This window comes from Cygnus olor, chromosome 4 (assembly GCF_009769625.2).
Source record: "Cygnus olor isolate bCygOlo1 chromosome 4, bCygOlo1.pri.v2, whole genome shotgun sequence".
Lineage (NCBI taxonomy): Eukaryota > Metazoa > Chordata > Aves > Anseriformes > Anatidae > Cygnus > Cygnus olor.
Genome location: NC_049172.1, coordinates 75,474,830 through 75,501,871, shown reverse-complemented (window position 1 = coordinate 75,501,871; position 27,042 = coordinate 75,474,830). Strand labels below are relative to the sequence as shown.

At 40.5% G+C, this 27,042-nt stretch overlaps 1 protein-coding gene across 2 annotated transcripts in view; it reads right to left on the bottom strand.

Annotated features, from left to right (window-relative positions):
* ATRN (attractin) overlaps positions 1–27,042 on the bottom strand; it is a 148,429-nt gene that overhangs the window by 41,973 nt on the left and 79,414 nt on the right. For both annotated transcript variants that reach the window (XM_040556762.1, XM_040556763.1), the window contains exons 22-25: positions 25,802–25,896; positions 25,175–25,253; positions 24,619–24,776; positions 1,442–1,503 (exon numbers count right to left, since the gene is read on the bottom strand). In XM_040556762.1, coding sequence (XP_040412696.1) covers positions 1,442–1,503; positions 24,619–24,776; positions 25,175–25,253; positions 25,802–25,896 — 394 coding nt within the window. The remainder of the gene's footprint in view (positions 1–1,441; positions 1,504–24,618; positions 24,777–25,174; positions 25,254–25,801; positions 25,897–27,042) is intronic.

Genomic DNA, 27,042 nt, shown 5'->3' with positions numbered 1-27,042 from the left:
TGTATTTTCAACTGCATGTGCTCACTGAGATATTTAACACGTGTATCTTCTACTTCAAACTGTGGTTCTCTTCTAACAATAGAACCGGAGGAATTGTTCAGAGTGAAGACCTTCAAACTCTCATAAGCAGGTGGACCTGGGTCTATAAAGAACTAATGACTAGTTTGTAAAGCACGGATCAATCATGTGCCATTAAAAAGGAACTGAACAACCAACTGCTTAGCTATTAGTTCTCCTTGTAAGTAATTACACTGCCACAAAGATTTTTAGGAGAGACCTTGACTGCAATGGATTCAGCAGAACAAGCCCTTAAGTCTGATGCAGGAGTAAACATTTATTGCATATCAATGCAAGCAAGGTGGCAGCTCAAACCCCGTGTTTACCTGGGATTGTATTAAAAGCACACTCCACGCTGTAAAAACTGCTTACTAGAAGAAAACATTTGATACAAACTACTTGTCTGAAGGACCCATCTGGAGCTCCTTGCTTTAATTAAATTTAGCATGGAATCTAAAGCAAGATATTATTCACATCGCTCACTTCAAAATAGGCATGATATTGCCTAGTTCAAAACAGTTTGTAAGATCTAGACTAAATAGACATGTCTATCTCTCCTGTGGGAGTCCTCCTTATTGATCAATTATTGTTTTTATACTTGTGGAGCAATAATTGCTTTATATTTCCGGAGTAGTAACAGTTCCTAAAATAGAGACTAACACATCAGATTATGAAACCTAAAGGGATGGCTTGCTGTGCTTCAAGGGACATTTAACCTCTTTGTTAGGGATATACTGTTTTGGAGGATGGAAGAGGAAACAAGGACTAAAATTACTTCTGCGGGTTTCACTCCTACAGAATCATCAATTTACTTCACACTGAGAAATGAACTTTACCAAGCGGTTCATGAGTGACAGAAGGGTGTTTGGCTTCAACTGTGTTAAAATTATGTCAAGCTAAATACAAGCATACTTCTCCGAGTTCAGTTTGAAATCAAAAGGTGCTACCTATAGAGTCTGAAATTAGTCCACGTCTAACTTTTTGCAAAATCGCTTCTTTAATTTATATGTTGTGCCTGACGATGTGTGAATATCTACAATTTCTCTAAATCACTTTGGATTCGTATGATGTAGGGACTTGAAAGGTGTCCTTACACCATTTTGAAAATAGCTTCTGCGATTCAGAAAGCCTCCCACCTTCCTCTAACCTCCCCTTCTTTACAAGCACAAGACAAGATCCATCTGTAAAGATGGGCAGACAATTTTCTGAACATAATTCCTAATTAAATGCTTTAAACATAGCAGGAATTTCCATTTTCTAGGCTGTCATGTAAGCAGGATGTTTAATTAAAAAGGAAAAACAACAAAAAAACACTATACTGAAAAACAAAAACCAAAGATCTTTCCTGAAAAGGAAACATTTAGGTGTCTTAAACGAAAAGTACCTGAAAAATGTCACAAAGAACTGTACCAGGTCCATAAAGTTGCTGTGTTGTGAGAATGCAATCTGCAAAAGAAAAGCAAATGCTTTCTATTAGTTACTGAAAAGTAAACGTATTTAACATGTACTTCTGCTGGGATAAAAAATTACAATGAAATATGTTCTTTACTTAGGTTAATTAACATTTCGAACACTGTTTTGAACAAGCACTGAAATATTCTGAGGGAAAAGAAAGCAAATTACTACTTCACATTATTTTAAATCATATATACCCGCCCCAAAAATAAAACCACCACCTAAACAAATAACATCTCTCTCCCCCAGCAACGTTCAAGGAACAGTCTTCAGTGCATGTTAACCACCTTGGAGAAAACACCAGTCCAAAAAAATTACAACGTGAAAGTTTTAAAGAGCTAAAATAGAACATTTGTATTTGTTGTATCCACAGCAATCCAAAGCACAGCATTATAAAGTTCAAAATTCATGCCCCTATACCCAAACCAATATTCTTACACCAAAATCTCCTTGAATAAATAACTTACACCCAGAGCAGCAAAAACGCATGAAATACAGAAGATAATAGATACTGTGAAAACAGCTATGGCATTCATCTTAACTCACTTCCCTGCAATCCACTCAAACTGCAAAGAAAAGTGAAAAACAACTGAGTATTTTGGACAAAAAACAGAGGGAAGAAGCGAACAGGAAATTGGGAGGTGGTTAGAGGCAAAAGGAAAGATTAGGGAGCCTGGTTAAAAATAACAAAGCTGAGGGGAGACAAGCCAACAGAAAAGCAACTTCTGCAATATTAGGAATCAGAAGGTCTTTCCAGGTACCTCCTATTTCCTCTGCCTATCAATCTCAGCACCACAACAGGAAATTAACTCTTTCATGAAGTATCTGAATTTATTTCAAACCCAAACTGAAATCTGCATTTCAGTTACAAAAGCTTTTAATGGATAGTAAATTCACTTAAGGCATCTTTTTTTTTTTTTTCTTTCTTAATAAACTGCATGATATGGTATTATTAGCATAAATCTCTCCTCCCAGCAATAGTCACCTTCTAAAAATCATGAATATATGCAAAACGAGTTATTGCTTGGATTTCTGTTGCTCAATAACACCTTCTATTATCATGTTTGCTTCAAATACCCATTGCGTCTTGGTACAGAAGCTGACCAAAATCATTTTCTCATAAATATACTGAAATACTCTGAAGTTGAAAGCTCCTTTAAAGTGCATAACTTCAGTTCTGCTGGAAAGCTAACTTAAAACCTGCAGACCAGATGCTTGTGATCTCAATACTACTGCCTACGAAAGGCAAGAAAACAGTTTGTTGCCTTTTTTTTTTTTCTTATAAAGTGCTTCCAATACTTTCCGATTAGAAAAAGGAAGGTGAGCATGATTTCACTCTTTATGTTAACAGCTGAGTATGGTAACCGAGGTGGTTTTGTGTTTGCATAACTATTCTGGCATTTCTTCAAGGCAAAGATATTTCTTACTAAAATACCACATCCCAAAATACAAACACGTAATATTTCCAGCATATAGAAATAGGGGCTGAGAATAACTATGATGTTGACAGACAGGCAAAGAAGCATTTCAAAAGAAACACCATTTTATGTATCAACAGCTTGTATTTAAACAGCTTGTCTTAGAAAAAGAAACTTAAAAGTACAAAGGAATCGTTAACGAGTGTGCTCTCTGACGATGACCACTTAGGACCCGTTTCTGCAGTGGAAACCAAAGCCTGCTCCAACCACAATGTGAAGAAACAAGTACATGCTTATTTTAAAACAGGACAGATTCTACAGAAGACTAAAAAGCTTAAGTGCAATTCAAACTACATTGTGCTACTTAATGAGGTTGGGAACTCAACTCTACGCTGTTACCAGAAAAGGGTTCCTCATTTTATGGTAGCATAAGCATAGGAAAAAAACAGAGAAGGAAGACCTGGATTTGTTTCATGGAGAAGCACTGTACATGCCTTATCCATGGTGTTTCTTTTGCCTACCTGTTGGAGCTCTTCTTTTCCAAAGACCATCTGAGGATCTGTACACCATGCACAGATTTAAAGAACGCCTAGGTTGGTTTCTGCAATTTACTTCTCACAAGCTGAAAACACTTTATGCTATTAAACCTGACCAATCTGTGTCACGGGCAATTTAGTATCATAATTGTTAATGGTTTGCTTACTTAAAGCTTAATTTCACCTAATATAATCTGTTCCTAGGACTTAATTAATTCAGTTACACAGAAAGTTTGGTTAGAAATAGTCATTATAAGTAAACTGTTCATTCTGAATATAGGGAAAATACGGCACAAATTTCTTAGCGGTATGGATTTTTAATTAAGTTTAGATGACAGTAGAAGATTCATTTGTCCATTTTCAAAAACTAATTTTGTACCAAAGGAAGAAGCAGTGTAAGTGCAGGAAAGCACGGCAGTTCACAAAGGAGGTCTGGAGAGCCTCCCCCAGGCACAGAGCAGAACTTCAGCTCTGCCACCAAGTCAGGATTACCACCTCCATCACAGACGTGGCCTTCAAAGACCCTTCTTTGAAATAATACAGTATCCTTAAATAGTGAAGATCAAATTAGTCCAGAAATCTATTGATCATGTTAATTCCAGAGAATATTATAACGCTTATATTTATATGATCTGGAAAGGTACCTGAAAAGGTATACCAGCTTTAAAATCATTATTGTGATTTTTCTAATGCCACATCATCATCATAGAAATGTGGCTGCTTTCCACATGAATACAAGGAGCTAGCTATATGGACTGACAAACCTGCAAATTAAGAGCTTTACTTTCTTTATCATTTGATTAACACTGAATATGAAGCCAAGAAGGAGTTTTGTCTCTTTCTACCAACCAACATCATCTAAAAACTGTGGCACTTTGGAAATTAGTACATACCTATTTCAAAGGAATTACAGCAAAGTGCTTGGCCAGAACACAGTCTGTGTAAAGGAAAAGCAATTTGAACCCACTTGGCATTGCAGTAACAGCTGGTATCTCAAGCTCATACTTCTGGAGTGAAACTACAGCCTAGGATTGATAGAGTTTGACAAACAAATTGGGATGATTGCATACGAGGAATTGGTTTGCATTAGTAACACAGTTAGTGCTCCCCGTGAAAATAAACTTCAGAAAAGCTTGAAGAGAATGCTTTTATACTTCAAAAAAAAAAAGGGGGGGGGGCGGGTGGAGGGTCTAGCTAACTCTTAGTCTACTTTTTATTTTGGAACAAGTTCACTTTAAGCCTGCAAGTCCAACCATATCTAACACAATTTAAGCCTCCTTTCTTTGATTTACAAGTACTTTGAACTCATGAAGAAGTACTTGGATTTCATATACCACTAAGAAAAATTATTACCAAACGAATGAGAACCTGTAAAAATATATTTTTTGTTTATTATAGCAAGAAATACATTTGAGTACTCCTCTCACTTACCTATAGTGAAAAGAATTACAGATAGATCATCACAAAATAACTCCTTTCACTTTTGTGAGAAATTATTGCTTATTTTAAGCAAATAAAAGCAGAACCAATAGCTACGATGGAGACAAGGCAAATCTGCCCCTCAAATGCAAATCTTTTCTTATATTATACACAACTTGTCCAGACGAGGAGTACCAGTCCGAAGAACTGCTAATATACTGAAAAACATTTCCAGTATGGCATTCTTGTAGCATAATTCAGATCATTTTGGGTACCTAAGCGCTTGAGAGAACATGAATGAACACAGAAAACATTATTTCTGCAAGTTCTCTTTCCCCTGCTAACAATTCAGGATTATTTACATGACGTATTTTTGCCTTTTTCCACTTCTGCATGAAGTGAGTAGACTCACAACAGTGCTGCCTTTCTTTTCAACCCTACTTCGTACTAGGGATGAGAAAAAGTGGAAATGGAAAGGATGTTTTGAACAGGACACCTTCCCAGGAAAGTATTTGTAAAGGAGAGGAAAAAATAAAGCCTGATTAACTTATGAAACCAGAGAAGTACAGCAGAGAAGGCACAGTGTGAAGCTGTCTACTGGAGTTTGGTGCTCGTTGTGAATTCAAAAGGTTTTTTAAAGGATCCCTACTGCTAGACCCATTAACCTAACTTAGTAGGTGGGAGAACACTACAGCACTCGCGTTGTCAAAGTCTATAGGATCACACAGTACTGAAAACCATGGAAATCCAGAGATTTCAGGCTGCTTCGCTTTCTACTCAAACATAGCCACGGCGCCAAAGTTAAGAAACAAAAAAAGCGGTAGAGAAGGCTGAAAAGGCTGGGAAACCCAAGGGTTTCCAGAGAGATAAAACCAACAGCCAAACAAGCTGTATATGACATTTATGTACATCTTCCCCTATTTCTTCCTCAGCATTTCCACACGCCTTTTTTTTTTTTTTTTTTTTACTTTTATCGTTAGAGGCAAGGATTCAATCTGACCTTGGAGAATACAGTCAACAGTAAGAGGAAGCCGTGGCCTGAATGCCGAGTGCCTGCACTACTGTCAGAGGACCAGCTGAAAACCAAATGGTGGTGGTTTTTTGTTTCAGTATTCTTGAGTGATGCCAAAGTCATCCAAACGCTCATTTTGCCCTTTATGATAATGATGGGGGAGAAAGAGGGCTCTTTTGCTCAAGAGAAACATTGCTGTGGGTTGCAGTTCTCTTTAAAAATACAAATACAACGTGCCCTAGGGAACACATGGCAAAAAACCCTTATTGTTCTTGGTACTTTTCGCTGGACAGGAGCAGCGAGCCAACTCCAACAGAGTCGGTGGTGAGGTTTTGAGAAAAATCAAGCCAACCTAACAGCCCAGCTCCACCACCTAAATGGCGGTCCCAGTTCTGCCTCATGCTGCTGCCACCTCACATGCTCTGTCAACACCTTTAATGCGGCAAACGACAGCATAGAGCTAACGTTAGGAACGGGGAGCTTTCTGCTGAGACTTTTGAGCTGACCCAGCTCATCGAGGGATGAGCAGGGCAAGGTGACAACTTGTAGGCAGGTGGCTCTCAAATCATCTCATCTACATAAGTCCCCAGTGCAACACTTCAGAGGAAAGCTTCTCTTCACTTCTGCGGATGAGATTTATGGGTTTCAGCCACAGATTACGACACCTAAGTAGAAGAACACTGAGGTATGTGCCTATCGTTCCTTTATAGCCAACAGAAACTTCACATCTCCAGTCAACCGAATCTAAGTGATCCCCTCTTCAGCAGGCAAGTGGAGGTGTCTACTGCATGATCCCCTGAACAATTCCAGAACTTCGGACTATGACTCCATCTACAATGGGATCTTAAAACACCTAACACAAGCAGAAATATCTATTTTGTAGACCCCAACATTTAGGTGGTTTCTAACTCCACAGTGCATCCTTGCCCTTGGTTTCATTGATGCACCAGGAGCTCTGTTCATTGCTATGCAGGGGTAAGCCATTGCCATCCAGCTGCCCCTAAGACATCTCACCTGGCCTCCAACTGCTCCAGAAGGGCATGGGGCCTCTTAGAGGTCCTACCTGCCATCCTTTTGGCACTACCTGCTCACATTTAAGGCACTGAATATCACAACACACTGCTGGACTGAATGCAGCTGCTCTTGTGGTAAGGTACACAGAAATTGGATCAAATGTAGAGCAACAAAAAGAAAGTGGTTACTGATTAATGAAATCTTCTGCTTCCAGTATCAAGAAGCACAGAGAGACTTCAAGAAACTAGGTCAGCATGTTCCAGTGTTAAAAGCTTAGATAATTCAATGAAAATGATGGGAGAACTTCACTGAATGGAAGAACTCAAATCTGGGAGTCAGGCTTACACGAACCACTTGGCTTCTCTCTGGCAAAACTCTTCCCCAGGGAAAGATTGCCCACAATGAAAGCACACTGAAGCATAAGAAAAGTGGCACTGCAAGCTTGAGAGAATCATAGAATAACCTGAGTTGGAAGTGACCCATAAGTACCAAGTCCAACTCCTGGCTATGCACAGCACCACCCCAAAACCAGACCATGTGTCTGAGAGTGTTGTCCAAACACTTTTTGATCTCCAGCCGGCTCAGTGCTGTGACCACTGCCCTGGGCAGCCTGTCCCAGTGCCCGATCACCTCTGGGTGCAGAACCTCTCCCTAACACCCAGCCTGACCCTCCCCTGTCCCAGCTCCATGCCGTTCCCTCGGGTCCTGTCGCTGTCCCCAGAGAGCAGAGCTCAGCACCTGCTCCTCCGCTCCCCTCGTGAGGGAGCTGCAGGCCGCCGTGAGGCCTCCCCTCGGCCTGCTCTGCTCTGGGCTGAACAAACCAAGGGACCTCAGCCGCTCCTCACACATCCTCCCCTCTAGACCCCCTTCACCATCATTGTAGCTCTACTTTGGACACTCACCAAGCACAAACTCTTGCGGTGTTTGGGTGCACATAACGGGGAGCAGAGATGCTCACCTAAAAGCTGACAAATTTGAGTAAGGGATAAGCATCCACAGCTGATCTAATAGCTAAAAATCCCAGAGAGGCGGATGGATCACAGAAAGGAGAGAGGTCCCAGACTTAAGTCCAAATTGATCTGTTCCTGCTTGCATTAAAGGCATTACCCGTTGCTCATCAGAAGCTCGAAAAACAATCTGCAACCAAGCACACTCAGATTGCTGCTTTGATACCTCGTAGTAGAAAAACTTCTGGCAAATGTGGCACAGCTGAAGAGGTTCATATGCTCAGATTTATATTCTACAACAAATAAAAATAAAATTTCCACTAAAATTTGATTTTCACACCTTCTACTGTGAACCACGTTGCCCCTATGTGGAAAGCCAATGAAAGAGATAAATGACTTATTCTTCACATGCTGCAATACTAACTAAGCCATTGAGCTTTATGGCACAAACATTTGATATTGTGCAAATATAAAAACTAGTTCACTTCTGAACTTATACCACGATGAAAATCGATTTATATTCCAATACTGTGCCGCCTTACTGCAGTAGTCACAAATTGTCACTTTTCAGCTAATTGGCTGCAGTCAGCAGTTGGCTCAGAAATGCCAATTATATACGCTTTGTCTCCCCATGCGAGCTCTGAGATTGCTGTGCAGAGCAAACACGGGCATAGCTGCCTCTAAATTAAAAATAGCACTTAAGATTTAGTCCCCCATTTCTCTGCATCAGAAAAATTACCACACAAATCTGACAAACGGGAAGTATTTGTTCAATAAACAGCCAGGTGTCGAATAGCGATGCACATCTAAATTTAAAGTGCACTAGCAAACAATGTTCTGGGAAGTCCCGTAATTGGAACAGCAATCTTGGTTCAGGCCCTGCACACATACTCATTACAGTAACACACTACCAAATGCCACAAGGAACCTGGGGCTGGGCCAGAAAAAAACTCAGCCTGAGTGTTGTGAAAATACCTTAAAACTAAAGATCATCTGTTCCCATAGCCCTCTGCCACATCCACTCTGCACCCCGTCCACACACTGAGGGCAGCAATGGTCACGCAAGAGAAGAGCGATACCATAACTCAAGGCTATTGTAGCAATTGTGCAGGACAAAACAAATAAAATGAAATAAAAGAGTCCCAGCTCTTGGTTCCAGAGCTATGGCAATAAAAGGGAGTACCTGAAGTAACAGCAAAGGTAAGGCTGTGGTGGTGGTGAACCTCACAGGTCGTGAAGGCACCAGTGGTGGTGTCAGGCCACAGGAAAGCAGAGGCAAGAATTTGCAGACTTGTAACATCCCTCTGGTCACCAGATTTTGGGGTCGGCTGCTGGATGCTCCTTCCCAGGAGTTCTTGCTCTGTGCCTGCTCTGAAAGGTGTGTGAACAACATGTTTGTGGCTGGCATCAGTGAACTGAGAGCTAATTGTGAAGGATGGTGATAGATCTTGCCACCAAGGGTTAAGAGGTATGGTCACAGCTCTCCTCTCAACCAGGAGCTAAAGTAGCCTCTGAAGAGGGTTAGAGGAGAAATTCACACCTATAATTCTGCCCCAGAAATGCAAAATCCTGCATTTTGCATTGCAGCAATGAGGCCGTGCTCACAGGTCACTCCGTAGGTGCAGCAGCCAAGAGCAAAGAGAAGCTGAAAACTCAGGCAGAAACCTCTAAAAGAGCTTCAGCACAATTCCCCCGTAGCTTTGTTGAGTTTAAGAGAACATTCACTGAGAGGGCAGCATTCAGGATGAGAAGTAGATCCAACAAGGTCAGATGGTAAAGCTGTAAGTCAAAACTCAGTAAGGTGGATTTCCCTGGGAAGACGACCTCCAAGGTGTCTTTCAATTTCCCCAAGCTTCAGGTATGATCCCTCCCCGAAGCAGAAAGCACAACAAACAAATAACTATACCTTACTTGGGTTTTTGAAAACAACTGAACTGAATCTGTTGATCTTTTTTTTAATATAACAACTCACTCCAAAAGCAAAAGTCAAAAAAAGGAAATTTTGTGCTAACAACTAAATTCAGGCAAATTAACATTACCTGAAGACAAAGGCTAACAACATCAAACACTTCTAGCAGTAAACAGCACCACAGAGTTCAGTTATAAAAAAATAAATAACTCCTTGAAACTATTTTAAAGGTTTAGATACATAATCGAACAGTCACAAATCTCCCAGCCTTGCATATTGCCTGCAGACAAAATCTTTACTTACCGGTGGCCTCTCAAAATCTATGTATTATTAAGCTGTCCAGCTGAATATTTTCGAAAGCAAATTCTCTGCTTGGAATTCAAAAGACAAGAGAGCAGAAATTAAAAAAGTATAGAAAAACGATGTTGTCACATTGCTTCTGCCCCAAACAGCTCACTTCCAAAGTGCTTCTTTTAGTCCAAGACGTGATTTCTGATTGCTTACGAACTCTTGTCCGTCTACATCTAACCTGGAAGCCTGATCTATATGTAGGTGAAAGCCACCTTGAAGCCACCTTCAAGATTTTTATTCTTGAAGCAAACCTGTATGTTGCTAGTTTTAGTTCTGCAACCTCTAAGCAACAGTAACTTCTCAACCAAGGCATAAGTAGGCTTCATGCCTTTTCTACTTCAAAAGTTTAAGAAGAAGGGAAAAAAACACCCTTTGCTAAAAGGTCTTGCTTATTAAATAAAATGCAGGTCAGGAATTCACTCCTTTAAGAGGAACTTATCTGAGAAAAACAATGCAATAAAATCCCTCATTTCAGAAAAAAAAAAATCACGTTTTCCGTTGCTTGGTTTAAAAGAAACAAATTCAGAAGTATAGGAGACTTCTTGAAAACCTATATAAAACACCAAGCCTTATGCTGGACCTCAGACGTGTTTATGCTGCGAAGCTGTTTTGAGTTACCTCAAACTTGGCAGCAGGGACACAGCACTGAAGCCTTAGCTGGAGCGTCTGACAGCTGGAACGGGCACTGCCAGTGCGGCCGCACACCCCGAGACCAGTCCCAAAGCTAGAGCGATGCTCAGCTCGCTCACAAAGCTCCAGGCAGTTTGCTCATGCCACAGCAAGAAAAGAGGTTATAATCTCCAGTTGAGAGTAACGTTTTGGTTACGGAGTGAGCTTTTTTGCCACTATGTGAGTCTTTTAAGAGAAAAATGCTGATGTACTCCCTTGTTTGCAGTGGACTTGGATTTATACACTATTGCAACAATCATTCTGGAGACAAAGCAGCTTTGAGTTGCTTTGAAAAAAAGTTCTTAAAAATAAAAATGCCGAAGCCAGAAACAGAAAGTAAGCCACCAGCTTTAAAACGCTCCACCCTTCCCAGTTGCAAGTCCTCAAGTTCCTCCCTGCAGTCCCGAACGCTGCTGTTTGGATGCGTTTGTGAAGGATCCTGTTGGTTGGCGTTGTGCCGAGTGGAGCTCTGCCACCATCTGCGTGCAGGATAAGTTACATTCTTGAGCATACCAACTATTTATGGAGAGTTTCAGCATGGAAAAAATTAAAACTTTAGCGCGTAACAGCTCAAAACACTCTCCCAGACCCTGAAAGCCAGGCAAAAAGATGAACTTTACAGTATACAACACCTGAGTGCCAAAAACTTAAATGGAATAGAAGTTGGCTTTGTAAAGAGCTTGCAATGTATGCAGGCAAGCGGGAATCAAGAATAAAGAGAAGAATAAAGCAGCTAAATACATATTGGCTTTTTTTTTTTTTTTAAAGCTGCAAAACAGCTGACAGATGGAAACGGGCAAAAACTTGTGTCTTGCATCATCTCTGACCAGACAAAACACTGGAAATGTATGAAAGACAGAGCTCAGTGCTACAGTGGTATTAGTGGAGAAAGACCTCTCTCCCCCCCCAAGGGAGGAATGGTTTCTAAGGATCATACAGGATCAATCATTGAAAATATTTATCAATCTGTATCAGAAAAAGTTTGCAATATACCAGCCTCTGAAGTCTCTACAGAAATCCTGAGGATTTTACATAAGTACAAACAGCATATATATATATATATATATACACACACACAGCTCTTAGTGACGACATTTCTTACATTATTAGCAATGCCGAATTGTTGTGCTTCTTCAGATCCAGTGCCACATTACTACATGAAGTGGCAGTAATAAAAAAACCTTTACTTTCTCATAAATAGAGAGGAAAACCACCGGGTACTTTGGAAAGAAACCTTGCACTGCAGAGCTCATGTAACTGCTGATCAAAGGACGGCTTCACTGGGTGGTATCAATAACCACGTCTTGAAAAGAGCTACGAAGTCAGAATTCATAGGCTGGCCTGTTTTACTCATCGAGTTTTTATTTTTTTAAGAGCCTCTGCTATGATTTTGTGTTAAAGAAATCTTAACATGAAAAAATAGCACTGCTGGGTAGGGAAAAATGTGCAACATAGATGTAAGCACCTACATTAACATAAAGAAAGAAGTTACTATCCATCACTAAAGGCTTTCTCGAACACACATTTCAGTATTTTGTCATAAAGAATATCCCAGTTAAAAGAAAAAAAGACAACAAAAAACACTACACTGACAAATCGATCATGCCTCATGCCCCATGGTCAAAATATTCATTTAATTTAATGACACTTTGGGTCCAGGTATACAAACCAGGCTGGTTCTAGTCTTGTATGCAAAACAAACTCTTTTAAAAAATAACTATGCATGACACTAATTATTAAGGAAAAAGACACCTGATTTGGGGGTAAGAGGGAGGAAAGGGGTTGAATCTTCCCAGAAATTTGTTCCTAATGGCCTCATTATACTGGGATGCAATAGTACCACAGCACCCTCACCCTGACTCTCTACATTGCCTGCCAGCACTACTGTGAGTAAGATTTGTCAATATGGTAAAAACATCTTCATAAGGCTGAAACCAAGCTTAAGGAAAAAAAGTTTCAGCAGCACTGCAAAAATGGCTTGCTTTTAACAAAAGCAGACTCGCGGAGCCATCTGAGATTCGTTATTCGAGTGCTGGTGGCTCTGCCTTCATGGCAGTTAGCTAAAAAAGCCAAAAGCTTTCTGGCTTTGTCATCCCGTGTTAGTACGGGATGTATTTTTCCCCAGTGGTTTAGCGAGGCTGTATCTATTGTTACGTTTGAGTATTCTGGCTTCTTCTGTTTTATTGGTAGTGCACTTCTCTCCTCTTCATTAACTCTGCTTACCATTCTTTGACTCTTTAAATAAGCTTTTGTATTAGGAAATATATCTAGCTCTTTTGGTAGCTGTAAAAGCTTCCCAGCAACGGCCCACATCGCTCATTTTCTGGAACATATCTGAACCCGAGTTTTACATTTACATTCAGCAGTGGCATATTGTATTTTCAAGAAGAGCTGTTCAGAAGTGCAGCAACTGCAAGCAGCCAGCACATCACCACTCCGGGCCTCACGCAGAAAGTAATTGCCTGTCTTATGCAGGCTTTCCTCCCATTCAAAATTAATTGTACATTTTTTGATATTATGCTTTCCAGCCTGGCAACTTGAAAGAAAAAAAAAGAGAAATCAGCTTCCTTTAAAGTAAGAGAATCCCTACACATCTTACTCTTGCATCCAGAGGAAAACTCATCTTAAGAAATTCTCTCAGTATTAAACTTGATTTATTTCTGTAGCTGAAGTTTTAGAAAAGCCACATGACCAGAATTCCAATGCTTCATTAATATATTACAATAAAGCTCAAAGTTGAAGAGTTACTTCTTCAACACACCAAGATCATCTAAATGAGATTGAGACAATAGGGAGAAAAAAAAAAAAAAAAAAAAAAAAATTAATCATCTAGGTTGGAAGAGACCTCCAAGACTGGGTGGCCTGCACTGAAACATCACTTTTCCTAGCTTCAAAAGAAGACAAAAATAAATAAAAATGTGGTTCAGACTGAAAAGGCCTTGAACCCTCCTTCCTTCCAGGTACAGCTTCTTTCTTTCCAGTACATGGTGATCAAGTGTCACATTTCCTACCAAAGCAGATGCCAGCACAGCATTAACACTACAGACCACGATGTGACTGTAGAGAAAAGCATACTCACAGAACATCCCAAGTACAGCTTGACTTGTAGATATAAACCCCATTATTTCAACACTTGTATTGCTGTATGGGATTTCTATTGTTTTATCCAGCACTTGGGGAAAATCTATTCTGTGCAGTTTTCAAGATTACTCAAGTCACCACCTCCAGCAGAAAGCACTAAAGTTGCAACACATCCTAGAAAGGGTTAACTGTCTTTGAGAGAAACCTTCTGTTTTAAGGATTTAAGAAGCTGGTAACAAAAATGCTACTTAATAGGAAAGGGAACAATTTCTAAAAGGAGAAAAATGTCATCGGTCGATGCCAAAAATAAGAAAGCAGGAGCAGATAAAAAGGAAGCAGCTGCTTCATGTTTTAAAGTATCATTTAACTGTTCTGTTTCAAATCCTTCCATCCCCAGCAGAAGATGTCAGTTTGCCTGTTCTGAAAATCAGCATGTAATTGCACGTCTCCAAAAGTAATTACATTCAACAGCAAATTTCATCAGATTAACAAATTGATTTACGTTTCATTGTTCGGTTTAAAGCAAGCCTCTCACCACGGCGAGCGAGATGCAGTGAAAGGGGCTCAAAAGCACCTGCAGTTACGCCTAAATAAAGGCAAGGGACATCACTGGCAAACAACTTCGGCACTCCAGCGCTTTCAGAAGCGAAAGAAAAAGAACATTTTTGGAACAGAAGGGTCCCAGAGAGCTAAGGATGATTATATCTCATCACCTACAACTACTCTTAATTAAAGGTGCATGAGGCACAGTGAGAACCCGGCAGGAAAGCTACCAGTATCACCAGCCTCAGTATGGTTTCAAGCCTACCTAATTATTTTATCAAAGCAATCACTACCTATCTATATGTATTTTATTCTCTTTGGCCAACAACAAAACCACTTTTTCTTTCCCTTTACCCCTACTGAGAGCTTTCATTGGATTCACCTGTGGCTTTTGATTACAGAACAACATTAATTTAAAGAAAAGCTGGAAACATCCATGAGCCGTGGCCAGTCCTCAAGGATATTTATGCCCTGTATCAAATGCCTAATGTTTCCTCCAGAGACGCGTCAGGGTGTTAGAGTCAGTTACAGACCCTGCTTTTTAACCGCGGTGTGCTTTCTTCGCTCTATCTTATTACGTGCACTATCAAAGCCTTTTAGTTAGACTGTAAACCTCAACGAGGTAACCCCAGAGAGCATCGCCGCTTGCAATATGCATGTCACCTTCAAGAGGTGGGAAGCCTGAAATAAAAGGAAGGTGGAAGCGTGGGATCCAGCACTCCTCCAGCTCTTTTGGTAAGTGGAGGGCTACCGTGCTCCTCACCTGGCAGGAGCCGAGCGTACCCCAAAGCTTTTCTTGGCTGCGTGTCATCCATCACTCAGCTCTGCGAGATAACCAAACGCTTCCCAACACACATTACACATGGAATGGCAAGTAAAATTAAGGCTTAATTGAAACTGGTATTATGCTTCACGCTAATGGCGACCACCTGTTTTATGGGTAAGACCGCCAATAAAAATAGCAGGATTGGGAATCGAGTATCAGAAGAAGAAATTTAATCTAAATCTGCTTTAATGAAGGAGATTTCCTTTGAAAAATGAGAACTTGGAAGATTTCAGTATTCATATGCTGCTGGACAGGAACGGCGCAACATTAAACTAATGATGATAAAGATCAGAGTAAGAGCTTTGCCTGAGGATTGTGAAGTCTTTTTCAGAATGTAATTCCTGGCACTTTATAAAACACTGGCTACTATTTCCCACTTAAGTAGCCACGTTCAGCGTTAGGGAAAATCAGCCAGCTTTACCCAGCCAGAGAGCCCTTCCTTACAAGAACCTCAGTCTAGTTTATAATTCATGTCTGCTCTGAAATACAGCTGACAACAGCAGCATATGGCTCCACATGAACTTTGCCTACATAATAACACAGGAAATATCTACTGGCTTAAGAAAAAGACACATTTACACATAATTGCCAGCTCTGCAAAGCCAAATAGACGTGAAAGCAATCTGCTTGCTTACATTCCTACATACATTTTCAGCATATGATTGTAAACCAGTGGGAGCTGTTTTACAGGTCAAAGGAGGTGAAAATAAAACTATCCCAGAGCAAACTGTTCAGCTGCAGTGAGAGGCAGCGCAGAAACCTTTTGACGCACAGGAATAAACAGAGCCTAGCCTGTTCCCTAAGATTAACAAGAAGAGGTTGTAGAAGCATAGCAAAATTAGTAGCCACTGGTCTAATATACGAAGAAAATGGCACTTATGAAAGCTTCATCAGAGTGGAATCGTGCTTCCCCACCTCTTGGAAATCTTCCTCAATCGCAGCTCTAACTGGAGCACGGATGTGCATCTTGCTTCAGAAGTCGGAGGCAGTCACCCTGGTAATATGTATGCCAGCAGTAAGTTAGCAAAAGCACCATAAGGCAGTGACGGGAGAGTACCAAAGGAAGGGAGCTCATTAAAGAGAGTGTCATCCAAGAGTCTGCATGTAAGAGTGTACATTTCATTTGGTGGGACACCGCACGCTGCGTGGTTTCTGTACGCACAGCAGCAGGCAAGCTGTGTAACCCGCGGACGTGCACACGTATACGTACAGGTTAGTGGCAGTCATCTGGCGTGGCACCGAAAGAAAGCACTGCAAATAAAAGGCTGATTTAATTACAGCACATTTCAGACCGTCCTCAATTTTCAGCTCTGCCATTTGTAACAATCTCTGCGCTTTCGGCAGCTCCTTGTAAAGCAGCTATCAATTTAACAGAGATGAATTGTTTCCACCTTTGGGTTCACCATTCACAATTTCGGCAGATGAACTATGCGGCAGTTCGACACTTTGAGTGGGTTCACAAATATTTTCCCATCACTGTAAACAGCATATTTGAAATATCTAGAATAATTACGACAACACATTATGTGACTGAATTAAGCTATCCACACTCCATTAACTTTCTGCGTAGAAGGGAATAAAGCTTTAGGAGAGACTATATAGACCCGCAGCTCTGAAATAAATCCGCTGGAGGAACCCTGAAAGAAGCTTCAACAGCCCATGCAGGAGTTTGAAAATTAAAGAAATGTAGGCAGCAGAGGCAATTTTAGCTATTTTTCTATTACTTCCTCTATTAAATCAGGCTAGAAAGCAGCAGTTTCAGTGACTTGAAAGTTTCCCACCCATTCTCAAAAACTCAAGAGTCCTGAAACAGTGTAAGATGTCTTAACGCTGTTGCAGCGCTTCACCAAGCATCCTGTGCAGCGATGCCACACAGCCATGGTGGCACTTTTCTGAAGCCCAACAGGATGATGAAGTGCCAAACAAACAATATACAGCAAATATCCAGTGAGATTTTGCAAACAGCATATTTTGTATGCAAAAGGCTGTAAAATTCCTTCACCTCTTTTTGTCCCTTGAAGCATTTGGCTTATAATTAACGTTTAAGCGCATTCAAATTAAAATACTTCAACCAACACAAGAGAAAGAGAGGAGGCAATTGCCAGTTAATGATACAATTACAAACTGTTTTTTTCCTTAATCAGCTCCTAAGCATCCTACGTGCACTCGGCAAGTAGAGATCAATGCAAAAAGCTTCATAGAGAGGGATATGAATTCTGGGAGAGTACAATCTAAAATCAAATGGGACAGAATTTTCATGAAAACAATAGTTTGGGTATGAAACAAGACAAGAACACAAGTTTATATTTAGTGAGTGGTAGAAAGCACCAGCAAGACTAAGCCGTAAGGGGACAGAGAGCTCACAGCCATTAGGAGGGGTGGAAGTTGGCTGGATTAGCAACTCTCATTTTGACCCACGATGCATTCCCGAGTGGGACGCACTTACTGGAATCTGTTCCATGTAAATATCTGCTGGTTTAAACATCGGTAAAACCTGCTCGCATTAACACAAGTATCAGAGTTTCAAATTCTCACCATTACCTGCTTGTCAGATCCAGAAGTTCAGTTTCAAATCTCAGTGAGCTATTTTCATCTGAATTTAAAACCCATGAAAGTTACCGCACTGAATTTCCTTGTTCCTTACTGCAATACTCTACAGCTTTTTTTTATTATTACTTTTTTTTTTTTTTAACTCTACGGCATTTTTTCTAGCCTAAGATACATTTTGAATTAACAATAAAACAGTTGCAACGCATTAAGAAAACACATCAAATAGGCGGGGAGGGAAAATCCTACCATGTTTACATGACTAGTTGAGAGAAAAACACCACTAATGTCCCTTTAGAAGAGGTGCACTGCTCAGTTCGGCGGATGATAAGGCACATTTGAGGCAGTGCTTTCCAAGCAAAAGAAGGGAAGGTGAACAGCTGTGATTTGCACAGCACTTCTAAAGTCACCGCAGCTGTGCCAGACTAAGTGCATTAGCAGAGAAGAGCTGCAAAGCAAAGAGAATGGAAATATTGAGACGTTTTTGACGATGCCTTACCTGGGTTTTCAAGAGAGCTTGGCAAACTAAGGTTTTAAGGGAACTCCGCAACGTAGCTTTCATAACCGGAAACCGTTCAGACAAGTTATTAGGAAGTGGATTGCTGTGTTTTGAAGGCTCCCTACATTTTGCAGCCGTACTTCTTTTACAGAATAATCATTTCAAGTCATTAAAGCAGGCAGGGAAAGGCATCCTAAACCAATATACTTAACAAAAAAAATCCAAACCGAAGTGGTTTTGAAGAGAGGTGGAGCAAGAAGGAAAAAAAAAAAAAAAAGCCAGAATTCAGCACTGGCAAGGACACAGCTATCTCTAACACAAAAGAGCATTTATACTCCGAGTCCAGATTCAGCAAGGCAACAAGAGGGAAAGAGAGACAGACCTCAATCAATGGCTTCAGAATAAAGAAAATTACGTTCAAAAATAATAATGTGGATTGTAGCTTAGCTGCTCTGCAATAAAGACTGTCAATTTCTAAAGTTTTCTTTTGTAACATTTCCAATATAAGTAAAATCACTACTTCTAGTGTATCTAAATGGAAAACAAGTCAGGGTAAGGGAGCATACAGCACATAAAACAACTATTTATTATACTATTCAAACACAGAAAAAAATATATATACGCACACTGGCTGGATATACTTTTCCGCACAGGAACAGACCAAACAAAATGTGTACGCTGCAATATTTTCAAGTATTTCCCATCAGCAGTCTGGCAGTAGCAGAGTTTCACCAACTTCATCACACTTCTTATATTGAAAACACTCTAATTTTGAAAGCTAAATTGAAACGTGTTCTGTAGCTGCAAAAAGCTTAAGAATGGAACTGCAATGAGCAAAACTGTAGGAGGCAGTCTCTGAGATAAGAAAAACAGTTTGTGTCCTGGCCATACTGCAACACGTAGTTTTAATTAACAAGTCTGCTTGCCCTGGAGGACTAAATCCAAACTGCAGAGGAAATATTTACAAAAGAGCTAAGAGAAGCAGCATGGGAAAGGCCTGAAGTGGTCACGAAGTGAGCAGTCACCCCGTGGCTCTATCTTAAATCTTGCAGTGAACCCCAATCAAGGATCAATTGCTAGGAAGCTTTTGTCCCAAAAATCCATACCTTGAGTTATCTTCTATTTCATCTGATTGAAGATAAACTTCTGCAGAGAGCCCAGACTTTACAAAAAAAAAAAAAAATAGGAAAAGATAAAGCAAATAGGAAAGAGGTGTAGAAAGGACAGGTAGGAACACAGATTGCAATTAAGGGCAATGGAGGGCAGCTCAATCCACCAGGGAAGATTGCACAAGACCTGAAAGGACCCCATGAGTCCTGGAGACAAATCATATTATTTATTTATTTTTAATTGCATTTTCCCTTTTCCCTAGTTTTTTTTTTTTTTTTTTCTGTGGAACCGTAACTTTTTATAACATCACCTCCTACTCATCAACTGGTCTGAAAAAATTACCAGGATGGTGAGGAGGGAAAAGAAACCTTCAAGTAAAGCAGCACCCCGGGGCGGCGTGAGAAGTGTAGTGTCAAACTATGGTGTCTTAGCAGCCAGTGTGAAAACTCTTTCATGTGGCACCAAACCTGAGAGCACAGTTACACCAGATGGAAAATGGACCAAAAGCTCAGCATCACACCAGCCAAAAGCAAATCTATATGGCTACAGGCTCTTTGTGACGGAGACAGGACAACTCTCATGAGTAGACGTAGCAAACAACCAAGACCTTGCTGTTTGTCAAACTTAGGACGTAAAATGCAGACGAACCTCACAAACGTTGTTAAATAATGCAGGAAAAAAAAAGGTTTCATGCACAGCCAGCCAAGCAAGACTGCGGAGTCGCTGTGAGCAAGGAGGGAGGAATGGCACGGAGAGCCATGATGGGCTCTCCACCCAAAGGAGGTGCAGGGAAGGACAACAGAGGCTGAAGGCAGTGATGATGGTCGGCTATTGCTAACACGAGAAAGAGTTGAGATTTTCCACACCAACAGGTATTCAGAGAAAGAAGTCAGAAAAATGTCAGTTTGGGGAAAAAAATGTCGTAGATATAAACTGAAGTGCATATGTTAATAGTAATTGGAAGGAATATACTCCAGGCTGTGCTGTTACTGCCAGGCTTCTGCACAAAAAGAGACTCTCATACAATAAGAGCTGATGCTATTTTAGCCTTTGTTTTGGCAAGTAGCAAGGACATTAAGAAAATATAAAAATTACCACGGATTGAGTGCACACTAGCACATTCAGATTAAATTAAGTATAAAACAAGGAAGGTGTTGTAACGGAATCAAAGTTCACTCTTTTTAACAGCAAGAAATTAAATAAGACAGTAAAATTAAGTGGACCAAGGAGATAAGGAATGGGAAAGCAGCCTTCTAAGTATTTCTCTCAGGTTAAAGACGCAAAACTATTCAAAAGCTAACTCAAAACTAACCTCTAAAAGGACATTAGGAACAATTAAAGAATCTACATATTATGGAGAGGATGGGATTCATTAGCAGTGTCTTAGAAGCCAGCAAGTGGTACAGAGATAAAATAAGAACTGCTGAATGTCAAGCTGTGCCAGAGCTCAGCAAACGATAAACAAAATAGCAAGAGATGTTTCAGCCCTGCAAGTAAAGAAGACCATAAAGGGAAAGTGAAGAGGATATGCTGTAAGGGTAGGCGAGAGATTAAAACCCATCAGCTATATCCCTTAAACTAAATTAGAGCTTTCATTAAGGACAAGGACACTGAACGTAGGTGCAAGGCAAAGAGCCCAATGGGAGGGAGGTTATAAGAAGAGACACAACCAAGGTGGATACAAAACGCAAATGTTTCGGTATGTTCAAAGTCACTGAAAGCAAACAGCATTCATCCCGGCACTCCAAAAAAACAATGGCACATGAAATAACGCCTCTGGTAGTAGCAAGGCTGTTAAAGCAATCTACCCAGCCGAGCATGGCACCATGGAAAATTTAAAACTTGTATTTAGAGGAGGAGGGAGAATCTACATATTTGCGCTCCCAAGACCTAAATAGTACGCAAGTTTCAGAACGTGTTTTGAATGCAAGAACTGAAGAAGTAAACAAAAAAATTGAATTCATCAAGAGAGTTGACAATGGTAAAGTGTGCTGTGTCAACCCACTGCTTCTTAAAAAAAATTTAGTTTTGTAGACCTAAGAAGTGCAGTTGAGCTAATCCAGATTTCCTTATAGCTTTCAATGCAAGGCCATGTTGGAAGAGTTCTTGGGTAAGATACAGATGGTGAGGGTTATTTCAAGAGTCACAGAGGTTAAAGGGGACAGAAGTCAGTTGTTCAAGGATGGTGTCTGGACAGGCTTTGACCTTTCACAGAATCACAAAACAGTTTGGGTTGGAAGGGACCTCAGAGCCTCCCCAGCCCCACCCAGCCTGGCCTTGGGCACTGCCAGGGAGAGGGCAGCCACAGCTCCTTGGGGCAGCCTGGGAAGGGTCTCACCACCCTCATAGCAAAGAAAGATGTCCTCATTAATGACAGACCCCAAAAAAGTGTGCTAATCATACACTCTGCTGACAAAGTTGAAAGGGATTAACAGTAAAAATACAGGAAAGAATAACACCGAAGGAAAAACTAGATGATCTTTAGGGCTGGCAATATTATCCAGTAACAGCAGCGGGATAACATTTTACGATGCTATTAGGGACTGAGAAGAATGTTCGCTCTCAAGGCTGGGAGCTCATCAGTTGGCAGGCAAGGATGTAAAAGACCGGGGTATATTAGTCCATATTAAAATGAATAAGGACTATTAATCACTGCAGCCATGAGAACGAGCAAAGCAAAATACTGCCATAAAAGAACCTAGAAAGGTCCATAAAGGATCTAGAAACACTGCTGTACACGGAAACAGTGAGACCTATCTACGTACCCTTAAACAAGGCTGACCAAAACTGTACCAGTGAGATGATCCAAACAAGCATAGAGGAGAAACAAATGAGGCAACTGAGCACCTGAATAATCTGTTTGAATGGGGGTTCCTCTTACTTAAGCCAACAAATCTGAAGGCTGAGAGATGAGCTGTCTGAACACCTCCCGGGAAGGTAGGAGACCTCGCTGTCGAACAAGGAGACAGAGGGGACGTTCAAGCTTAGTGACCATGCTGGCATTGGAAAAGCATGCAGAAATTCACTGTAAGTACAAGTAGGATGGACATTAGACTAAGCACACTAAAGCTTAAGGGACAGGAATCAGTATGGTTCTTAAACACCTACCAAGTTGTAACACCCAGCTTTGAACAAGAAATAGCAAAGTAAATAATTCAGGGTAAGGCAGGTCCAGCACTGATTGTGGAAGGCCAACAGTCAACACTGATATCAGTCAACGTACAACCTGTAAGTTATAAAATAAATTATGTATTTCTTTCTGACAGCTGTGATTACCAATTTGATAGAAGAGATGCCTGAAAATTTAAATAAATTATCGTGCAAGTGCCTGACTTTGTACACAGGACTTCACTTGCTCTACTGAGAGCTGCACTAATAGGAAAACCATGAGCCTGCCTCAGTGCTTGCTGCTTGTGTAGCCAATGACAAACTCGCAGCTCTTGCAAATCCCTTCACGTCTAAAACTTAGGACTTGACAATGAACTAAGACTTTACAATTGGTAAAAGCAGAAACCAGAGAACGATTACCAATAATGTAAGCAGTATTACAAGGAACAAAATCTACCAACAATACAAAGTCTCCTAAGCGTTTAAAACCACTCTTTACCAGAAGGTAAAGCAGACATTTGACAAGTATTCTTAATGTTTTCAGAAAAGTTCAGGAAACACCTTGAAAAACATGGCCTAAGGGCATTTTTCCAGGTGGACCTCATTTCTTCGCTCAATATTATAATAATGTGTATTATCTTTGTTGGAAGTGACCCCAACAGCGAGTTTCTGCACCAGATATGACTGAAATATCAAGTAAATCCTTGTGAAGTTGCCAGTTTTCATTTCATAATTGGTTAGATTGGTTGAATAAGGGTGGAGATTGATTGACGCCTTTTTTTTTGTTTGTTTAAAGAAACTTGGTCAAATGTGGGAATTCAAATTCATCAAATATGCAGAGCCTCATCTGAGATCTCTGTTCCAGACCCAGTAGTTGCTTTACCCTTCAAAAGGACCCTGTATCACTCTGAGTACACCGTGCGTTGATACTCGGATTAGCCCAGAGCAAGAAGGTGCCCAAGGCTGCTCTGAATTATTAGCTGCAGCAGCAGTTGCAGAGTGTGTGATTGCAGTCTGTGATCTATGAGTGTTTTCATGATCCACCAAGCTTCATCCACTGCTTCTGCAGCATTAGCATTATCATCAGACAGTCTGACACCGGAGGCAACGTGTGTGTTAACTGACTGCACCGAATTAAGGGAAAGAATGAACTTGATCTTATTCTGCAGGTACCACGGGTCTTTGGCAGCACAAGGAGAAAGAGGGATGGCCCTCCAGCTGTGCCTTTAAAGAACGAGATGTTAAAAATAGAAACTGAGAACATTTGGGTATTCTCATTCTGGGCTTGTTTTTTGGCTGTCTTTGTTGCCTTCCTCAGCATCAAGATGTACACCTTTAAAGCCAAAGCCCTGATTAAGAACATAGCCCAATTAATAATCAGGCATCCCACTTGACTTCACAGCACGTTTTCAGATCCACTGGGTTGAGTAATGTCAGACAGCAACACCTTTGTGCTCTTAATCAGGAACATCGAAACCCTTTCCCTGCTGAAGGATTACACTGAGAGCTGGTTCCATTTTGTGAGAAACGATCTGCAGCCAATAACACAGGCTCAGGCAAGGATCTCAGTGAAGTAGCTCTTTTATTTGTGATTGCAACGGTGGGCATCATGCAAGCAGGAGCGCACAGCAAAAGTATGTCATAACCTTATATTCCCTATTATCTGAGGCTTAATTCCTCCCCTGTACCCTCATTGGCAGAGTACTACAGGTTCACAAACTACTCCACGGTTACTACTATACCATATAGGTACAATTTTATTTGACCAACCATTAATTTCTCCTTTTCCTTTTTTTTTTTCCTTCTTCTCTTGTGACTAGAGGGCCTGTGACGTTTTGGTTTTACTCATTTTGCAAGTGCTTGTCATGTTTTTCTTAGCCATCCTCCTTATTTTGGAACAGTAGGACCTTCCACTGTCCCCTTATCAGCTTAATATTCCCCGCACTGTTACGCCTGCACAATTACTTTTGAATATGCAAGGTTAGTGAAATTTTCCACTGCAAAAACACAACTTGAATTCTCACTGTTTGGAGAACAAACAGATCACTGAAATTGCCACATTGCTCAAGAGAAACAACATACTTTTAAAGAATTGTACGCGTGTGAAGAACTCCTACCTGTATTTTTATTGGCCAGGTGAAATTGCTGACGTAAACAAAGAAAGTGATGTTTGGATTGTTGCGGAAATCAAATTTCTCATTGGAGAAACTGTCCTTGTATTCTTTTATATTAGTTCTTGAAACAACTGGAATTTCCTCCCCAGCCTGCGTGCCAGCTGTTTTCAAATGTTAAGAAGTAACAAGAAAAGATGTTTCAATGCATATTTTAAGTGACAAATAAAAAGAGCCAACCATCCAGAATAATAATGCTATAAAATTAACCATTCATCTGAACATAACAGTGTTAAGCTGCACTGCACTATCAAAATCACTGTATGCCAAAATATCACGTTCCTAAAAATTAAATTAGCTCCTCCACTGTTTCCAAAATACACCATTAAGATGGAAAAACATAGTTCTTTTTAACATTTTACTTCTGCCCCCAAGCCTAGCATTAAAGAGCATTATATAGCAAGTTCATTGGTAATGACAGACGTTTCCTCAATTAAAATTGTTTGTCAAAAACTGATAACTGAAGCAAGGTACCAAGCAACTTAGATCATGCTAATTTTACCTGCAAAACTTGTTGACCAAGTAATATTGAGGTTGAAATTTTTAGATGCATTGATAAACATGTCGAGGTCTCTGTTTTGCTAGGGGGAAAAAAAAGAATAAAAAATAATTTTTACGATAAGCAATTTTACTGTACTGTTTTCTAGCAAACCTTCACTGACAAAAAAATCTTGGAATTTGTTATTTACGTGAAGCAAATACATCAAGCATCATCACATTAAGCAAATGACAGCCTAGAAAACTATTTCCATTTTCTCAAAGCAGTATTCTCCTCCCCAAGGAAAGCATAATAAAGAACAAAACAAGTCATGTGCATAAAACAAGAAGAACAGATACACGAGGTATGTGTTGAACAGCAATCAAAACTAGAATTGCTCAGTAGTTGTTTAAACAACTGTAAAAAAAAAATCAGCTGTGGTTCCTATGAAATTTTACTGTGGATATTTGAAACTGCACGGCCAAGCAAAGATGAAAAATATCTTGTTGCTTTGTGGAACTGGACACACATGCCACATTAAAAGACCACCTCTGGAGACTCACCACACTGTAAAACTCATCCTGTCTGTGGCCAGGAAAAGACAAACATAAATCCAAAGGGTGATGTTTAAAGAGAAAGCAGAGAATTTACCTCTTCAGGTGTTGCTACAAAGTTGATTGCTGTGTAATAGCGATCATCCTCTTGAGAAAGGCTGAAGGTGAACTGGTAGTCAATGAGAAGAGTATCTGAAAGGAATGCATAGAGAGAGTCACCCCACGTCTTGGAGCAGGACAAACTTCCGCAAAGCAAGGCAAAGCATTACAGTACAGCATTCCTTGAGCACAACTAGGAGTCGCTACGCTGCTATGAATGAGTCCAACCTATGCACGATCCCACACAAAAGGGACACACTCATCCTTTTGAAGTTAAGCCTAGAGGGCTCAACTGGAAGGAGCTTACTTTTTTCAGACAAGAGACTCCAGTCCTAATCTGAATGATTGTTCATACACATATATTGAAAAAAACATGCCAAGACATTTACGTTTTTCATACTGCAGTACCTCCACATTGTTATGAAATATTAGTAAAATAAAATAGTCCGTATAATCCCCATTTAGAAGGGGATTAAGTTCCACACCTGCTAAGTTTCTGTACACCAGTGGAGTATACAGGGAGGATGTCTACGGAGCAGCTGCTTGGTCAGGACCCAGCTGCCATCCTGCTCTCCATCACATCATGCCCTGGCATGGCAGGACCACTGTTTGGTCTGCCAGTGTGCCCTGCTGCTCATGTCTGATTAGGTTTTGGGTATCATCTCTGGTAACTGACAGTGCACAACCAGCTTTGGGGATACATCAGTATCCTTACATTTCAATACCCTTTTCTTAAAACACAGTGTTCTGACCTGTACACAGTCCCAAAGCCATGCAGAGATATTCCAAGCAATAATAAATATGAAGCTATACGGCAGGTATTATTTTTCTCTTAATGCCCTCCCTTGCTGGGTAGACATGGGCTAGACAAGCCTCTGATGTATACCTACAACTTTTATGAAGCACTAAGAGAAATTTCCACAGAAGAAAATCAAATGAGACTGAAATTGTACAGCACAAGGTTGTTCTTGCGAGAGTTGTAAATTTCTTTTCCCTCTTTTTGTCCACTTTACCAGCAGTGCTATTAGCACCAATGAGGTGGGTCACCCTTGCAAATAGATTATCACGAGATGTCATCAGTGTCCTTGCTTCGCTACGCAAGCAGACTTGAAATTTGTTAAATAGAGCATGTTGCCAATTTCTGCATTTCACAAAAATACTATTGGAGACTTGTTCCTTTATGTAATTTAAGACTATATCTGTCCATGCTTGCCAGTGTGCTGATTGCTAGTATTTGCA